This window comes from Magallana gigas, chromosome 1 (assembly GCF_963853765.1).
Source record: "Magallana gigas chromosome 1, xbMagGiga1.1, whole genome shotgun sequence".
NCBI classification, from domain to species: domain Eukaryota; kingdom Metazoa; phylum Mollusca; class Bivalvia; order Ostreida; family Ostreidae; genus Magallana; species Magallana gigas.
This window is the reverse complement of record NC_088853.1, coordinates 37,520,031-37,527,740: the sequence shown is the minus strand read 5'-3', so window position 1 is coordinate 37,527,740 and position 7,710 is coordinate 37,520,031. Positions and strand designations below refer to the sequence as shown.

The 7,710-nt window shown below is 32.1% G+C and overlaps 1 protein-coding gene across 1 annotated transcript; it reads left to right on the top strand.

Annotated features, from left to right (window-relative positions):
• The first annotated feature begins 2,286 nt into the window (after positions 1 to 2,286).
• On the top strand, positions 2,287 to 7,210 carry LOC105339868 (kappaPI-actitoxin-Avd3e). The gene is made up of 5 exons (XM_011445646.4): positions 2,287 to 2,401; positions 2,797 to 2,845; positions 5,502 to 5,669; positions 6,713 to 6,788; positions 7,113 to 7,210. The coding sequence occupies exons 1-5, from the start codon at positions 2,357 to 2,359 to the stop codon at positions 7,177 to 7,179; spliced, it is 405 nt and encodes a 134-aa protein (XP_011443948.3). The 5' UTR covers positions 2,287 to 2,356; the 3' UTR covers positions 7,180 to 7,210.
• The last annotated feature ends 500 nt before the right edge of the window (positions 7,211 to 7,710 follow it).

Sequence of the window (7,710 nt, the reverse complement as noted above, 5' to 3'; positions counted from 1 at the left end):
GTCGATTCTGAAATGGATGATGAGTGCTACATTTATATAAAAGTTAAAGGGCCTTGGACGAGATTTGAGATCAACAATTTTATTTTTATTTTTTATGTAGAACATGGTTTATTGGTTGACTGAAATGTTAAATGTTAAAGTCAAGTTAAAAGCGAGATACAGTGGTAAGAATTGATAGTTATGTAAAGCTTGAGTCTTATAGTTGTTTACAAAAAATGTAATGAAGAGTATTACCATTTCTTAGACAAAATGACATGTAAAAATTAATTTAACTATTCAATATCTTCTTAAATACTATTATCAACAAAAGAGAGTTACATTTGATGGAAATTTACCCCAAGAAAACGAAAATGTAAAAAATGACAAAATTCGAGCTGTGTTTACATAACAAAGAATTATGAACTCTGTATCTTGAATATAACTTGATATTTGAGTTTCAAATTTTGACAAAACATTATGAACTTTTATATTTATCAGTATAAACATTGAACATGGAAAAAAAATGAAAATTTAAAGTCAAATCGTATCCAAGTCCCTTTTAGGCTACATCTAATTTCATAGCACAGGATGGTACCTGTAGAAATGGACATGAGTTAGTATTATAAACATAAAGTTAACCTAATTCATAATATTAGATAGCATTCACTGATGAAATTCATCTGCGAATCAGCAGAATAATGGGTTTTAGGAGAGCTAAATTATTCAACGGGTTTTCTTGCGCGGATCTAAAGGGGTGGGGGTCCCTTAAATAACATTATAAAGTTACCAAAACTATGCTCTGCAATCCCCAGCCAAGCTAAAATATCCATCATCCCCCTCCCAACCTCACACTCTCCTTAAATGGTTTTGGATCTGCTCATCACACTCCTTTGAAAATGGTTTTGAATCCGCGCATGTTTTTATGTTATGCCTTTTTTTCAGCATTATATCAGAGTACCGGGTTTTTTTTTTACCTTGTTGTAATAAGGATAAGATAGTATAAAATTCAGTCTGACACAGATTAGTGTTTGATTGTCACGTAAAATAAACTGAATAAATGTAATCTGTGAGTACCTGTCACTGCTCTAACACGGTAACACATGTTGTTTGTGTGGCAGTTAGGATAAAACGATTAGAAAAAGGCGTGACAGGTACTTACATGTTACATTTATCCATTACACATTATTTGACCAAAACTGTGTAAAATTTAAAATGTTAAATGTTTAATTTGTCCGTTACACTTTTTGGTAAATCCTGATAATATCGAACAACTTACAAAGCTAACTACTTACGTTTGCTGCGTTTAAAAGTACACAGAATTCGGTCATTCGGTTTATTTTACCTGACATTCAAGCACTAATCTGTGTCAGACTGATTTTTTTTTTGTCGAGTCATTTTTCTTCATCTTTTTATCAGTTTTATACAGCGTACATGTACTTCTATTGTAGAAGATTTTTTTATAAGCGTATAATTTGCTATTATGCATAAATACATCAAATCCGATGAATTGTAACAGGTGCTATATAAAATAGCTAAAGGCAAAATATGACCTAAATACATTTTGAAACGTGTCGTTATCATGTTAGGAATCTATTTTAAAAAATACATTTGGTTGTTTTTACTGGGATTCGCTATTTACTCAACTAAAAAGCAATTGTTCAGGAATATAGTGATATTAAAATGAGAGAGAGAGAGAGAGAGAGAGAGAGAGAGAGAGAGAGAGAGAGAGAGAGAGGTGAAAAAAATGAGAGTAATAGTGAGAGAAAGATAGACAAACAGACAGACAGACATAGACAGAGACATTTTTTTTAAAAATGAGAGATATATTGAGAGAGAGAAAATCAGACAGACAGATATTCAGACAGAGAGAGAGAGAGAGAGAGAGAGAGAGAGAGAATAATAGTGAGATGAGAGATATATTGAGAGAGAAAGAGAGAGGATCAGACAGACAGATAGACAAACAGAGAAAAAGAGCGAGCAAGAGAAGCAGAGAGAGAGAGAAAAAGAGAGAGACAGACAGAGAAAGAGAGAGATTCTAGCTTTTCTCTTGATCCGCATATGTGTTTAAACGTCATAAAAAGACGATATGCATTCTGGTAAAATAGTTTTTAATTAAAATGAAATACGGTGTAAATAATTGGTTCAAATTATATATAAGTACAGCATAAATAATAAGGATGTCCAAAAATCGTTACAGGTTAAGTGTTGCTATATTGTTTACACTGAAATATACGAGCTTGCGGTAACTGCACGGCATGGTAATCGCCACGCTTCAAGGGCTAAGTATGACGTCTAATAACAACGCTAATGACTGCCTAGGTATAAAAAGGTTGAAGTCAAGTGGAAACGAAACAAACCCAGACCAGGATACAGAAACATGTCACGAGTTTTATCACTCTGTGTGCTACTCTTTATCACAGTGGTGAGATTTTAGTATCTCGTTATTTATTGATGTAAAGGAAATTACTATTATTTTTTGTCATATGTTAAAAACAATAATGCATTAAGTAATGAAAATAATAATCGGCTACATGTAAACTATTTTCGTATTTTTTAGGAGGGTGGTGGGTTTGATTTTATCAAAAAATAAGTACCAAATTTTTGTTTATTATATAAAATTTTTACTTTAATTCATTATGTTTTTTCTCTATAAATTTTAATTGTGAAAATGTAAATTCATTCAAATTTTTATAATATTGTCTATTAATCATATGTATGTACCGATATTGTGAACACGTCGTTTTATGTACATGTATATTATGTCTTTGGCATCGAAAGCAATTATCAAACAAATAAATTTATATTCTTTTTACGTAGGCCATTGTGAGCGCCAGATGGTACGGACAACCCCCTCCCCCAGTAACAGGTAACATACCTTTCCAGTACCAAAAAAAATCCTTCGTGTTTGCTGTTATACTAAAAATAAAGAAGATGAATATTAATTTTCAGATTCAACACACTAGATAGTGTTATTTTTTGAAGAAAAAAAAGTACTTTTAAATTAGTGGTTTTTTATATTTGTAATATGTAAGGAAAAAGGGATCATTCTTTGAGTATATGAGGTGATAATTTCGGTCGGGGCGTTGTTAAATCCAATAAAGTCTGAAGGGCTTTATGATATATTTGACTACGCTCCTACCGAAATTATCATCTCAAAATATTCAAAACATATTTCCTTATTGCTTATATTTATACTTAGCGGCGCGGCCAATGCCGAGTTGCAAAATATTCTAAATAATAAGTGCAAGGTAATGAATTCATTCTGCCTCAAACAGCACCTGTTTCGTTCATCTGACCTTCGTATCTCAGCCTCTGGCAAACAATCAATATTTATCTAGACTTTACTTATAGCAATTGCTTTTGCGCAGTGTATCATAAAAACCTGCGTCATTTAATCAGATCTATATTGAAAGTCCTGTTTATTAGCTAAATGACAAAGCATGGTTATTAGGCAAGTTTCCTATAAAACATTAACTTAAATTTGAATAACAGATACTAGTATGAATTCTACAGCAATCTCCTAAACGTGCTTTAATCCTTTGGTTCAAATTTAATAATAATAGTAAAAAATCAATCCGACATATTAATAGAATATTGTCACAAGAAGGCTTCCATTTTACATTAAGTTATGCACCACATTAATTTTAATGCCTTTAAAAATGCTAAATAAGTTTTCTTTAAAGTGCGTTTGCTCTGTTATTTAACATTTATCTTTTAAAAAAAATGAAACAATAGATACATGTAGATAAGAGAAATCTTTAAAATCAATAAAAGCATTGCATAGAGGGAATGTAATATTATGTTTATGGTCTGATTATTATCTACTTTACAAGAAGAAATTAACGGGATAACATACTTTAGATGGACCGCTGGTGCAAAATTATTGTGAATATTTTTTCGCGAAGACTTTATTTCACGATTTACTAACGATTTACTAGTTTGCGATGACTAATGTTCGCGACAAAGCCTTCTTTAGACCGAAGGTGCTGAAATAACGATGTGACAAGGACTGGTTCGCGGTGAAAAATATTCGCGACATCGAGGTCCTTGCGAGGTTCGCCAAAATTTCTTGCTTGCAACTAAATGTTGGTTTACAGTAATAAAATAACTATATAAAATAATGTTGTGTACCTTTTAACTATAGCAAAACTGCTTAGAACTTAATAATTCAATCAAATCACTTGCACAAACGTACATGAATCTACACAAGTGTAGTATTTACTATTGTGAGGGATATCGTTTGAAAAAAAGGACATAAAATGATTGTTCACTCTATACAGAGTTTTTTTTTTTTCCGCCTGTGTTTCTTCAACCTTATACACTTGCAAACAGTTTTTCCCGTATTGAATTATCTTAGACAATATTATTAGGGTCTTCCGTTGGAAACTATTGTTTTTGTTAGGTTTCTTTTTCTCTTTTTTTCACTATTATTATTCTTTTTTTTCTTAACATTTTTCTTAAAACTCAAATATCTCAAATATGCTTCAATGGATTTTTATGAAAATTTTACGAATAATACAAAATATCAAGGTCTTTTACCATGTACGTTTTTGTTGATGATGTCACTTCCGGTCGGCCGTTATATTCGTTTTTCTTTTTGTAAAAAGTGATCTTGTCCTCCCTTTTTCGCAAAAACGATTAAAGATAGAAAATTGAAAATTTCAGGAATTATAGATTTTTGAATTTCTAGGGCCGATCAGGTAAAACTACGATCGTCCGTCACTTCCGGTCCGCTCAAGCAGCATTTTTGGAAAATTGTGTTTTAAATCTTTTTAAATCAAATTATCTACAATTTTTTTCCCATCAGAATATGTTTTAAACTTATCAAATTTTAATATGAGCTGGTCGTCCGTCTAGTGATACTAATATTTCGATTTTTGAATACAAAACTGAAAACCGTTTTAAAATCAGACAACGCATTGCAGAGATATTGAAATTTAAAAATGACGTTTTCCGGAAACTGCATTTCGCAGTGTAGGTTGAAAAATTAGTTTAAAAGGAAGTTAATATGATAGTAAATCGTACCAAATGTCAACAGTTTAATTGAACCCTATCAATTCAAAATCAAACGAAAGACCCACTTGTTGCTCGCAACAAGGTGCTTTCAGGTAATTCAGGCATTCTCGAGAAATTAAGCGTCAAAAATTTGAAGCGAGAGTCTGAGTAGCTCAGTCAATAGAGTCGTGGACATGGCCAAGGTGACCCGGGTTCGAGCCCCGATTGCCGCAATTTTTTTTTCTATTTATCGCTTAGATCTACGATTTTATCTTTGAAGTGATAAGTTTAATCTAATCTATTCAAAAATCGGACGGAAGACCCACTCGTTGCTCGCAACGAGATCGTGTCTAGTAATTAGATACCTATTCTTATAAACCATGTTATTAAAAAAAAATTAAATCGCCAAATCATTATTTCACTAGCCAGGTCAATAGAGATGAATATAAAACGGGACGAATTTTTTCCTGATGCAGTATATTACCAATGTGTTGTTATAGCTAATACTTTAATTACCTATGCTACAGGTCCATGTAGTCTTTCTGCTGAACCCGGACCCTGTAGAGGTGCTTGCCCTCGATTTTATTATGACGCTAGCCGGAACTCCTGTCGTCCGTTCACCTATGGCTGTTGCGGAGGAAACGCCAACAACTTTAAATCAAAGAAGCTCTGTGAACGGTCCTGTCGGCCGCGTCGTAAGTTTAACTATGTATTTTATTTGTTTAATCTGTATCAGTTGAGTGATAATTAATTTTTTTCTGTGAAAAGGCGTTTTCTTAAACGAATTTAATAAACTGTATCTTGTCTCTGTACAATGTACATGTATATTGACAATTTTTATAATGAGGTCAACAGAATGCCTAACACGTCATTAACTTAATTTACATGTACAAGACAACCGCATTTACCTATGTTGAATGCTTACAATATCATAAACATGTTTGTTGGTTACGTGTAACTGTCATTAACTTAATGCTGACTGAATGTCTTGAACTACTAACTAACTGAAGGCATTTTTTTTATTACAGTAACTAGATATTGATTTTGTTAATGTTGATTACTGTTTCATTTACCTGTATTTATGATTTCTACATTTTTTCTAAGAAAGTAAAAATAGAAGTCTGAGCTCTCTACCTCTTATAACATGTCTTCTATTTTTTAAGTTGCGTCGTTTCTAACGGTTTTTAACTTAAATGTGTGGCTCAGTGGATTTGAGATTAGGGCTTTGACATTAGTATTTCCCTTACCCTACAATTACCTCACAACATATTTTGTCAAGTCTTCTCGAGTTGTTTCAGTAAAGAAGTAATGTGAGTAAAACTGTTAACAATCTATATTTATAGACGTACAACATCGACTAAAAACAGTCCATTAATTGTAAAACAACTGAGTCCTGAGTTAATTGAAATTCGGGAATTAATATTAATGTCATGGAGTTATATTTACTATATTTTCAGTTTATTAGTTACTTTTACAGCTGTGGTGTTGAAAACCTAAAGTATTCAAAAATTGGTCTTTATAAGTTTACTATTTGGTCCACTTTTCTTTGTGGTAACGCTAAGGCAAACTATGGTTGCGAATGCTATTTTGCCATTTTTCTTGAAACAGTCAGTACATGTACATCTAATGCCTTTAAAACGTTTCTAGGAGCTATATATTTTCAGTAAAATGAAACAGAGTTAATGATATGGAAAATAATGACAGCATTGATGCGATATTGTTGACTTTTAAATTTCAGGTTGCCCTAACATTGCCTGCTTCGTAGGCGCTTGTACTGTCCAAAAATGCGATAACTTTCCGGAAGCCACTTGCTTGTAAGTACATGTATAACGAATCAAAGTAAGTGTGATTAATATGACATATTCTTTTAAGGTGCGTAGTGATTGGTTTAAAAGCTGTACATGAATACAATTATATGAAAATGCAAATTGAAAGGATTACATAGAGTATAAGCAAAGGAAATCATAATGTAAGGGGCCAAGATTTAAAATTTGAATACGACTTTATCTTTTAGCGCAGGTGAGATATATGATACAAGTGTATTTTCTTGTTTAAATTTGCTTCCAAATTAATGAATAACTTGAAGAAAAAAAATATTAAACAAATTAATGAAATTTAAAATATATATATTTTTTCAGTGCCGTGTGTCCATGTGATAATTCTCGATGGGTCTATAACGGAGAGGACGTCACAGATAAATGTTAAACAACTTTCTAACATACGAGAAATGACGACTAATCAACTACTTTTATTGGACACACAATTAACAATAAAGATTATAATGAATTCAGCACGTTTTATTTGTCTATTACGCTACTTGGACTTAATACTCATATTCTGATGAAATTGCCCGGGATTTTCGTCATTTTTGTGCATTATTCTTGTGTAACGCATTTACCTATCACCTCTTGTTTTCATCTGCATAACACCTATCCCATGCAATTTGTTGTGCAGTACATCTTTGAGATGATTCAGATTATCTTCCACAGAGAGAGAGAGAGAGAGATAAAGAAAGAATATTGTCTATTGCCCATAGATATGAGCTCCAATATAGTGAATTTCCATGTGCTGGGTAGATACATGCATTACGTATCTGTTAATGAACATCGTTTTACCTCAATGTATAATTATTCAAGAAATAAACAAAATGCAATACGAGTATATATTAAGATGTTTGACTCACATAAATGCACATGTAGACGTATGTACATGTGTTTTATTGATATTCCTTTGTCT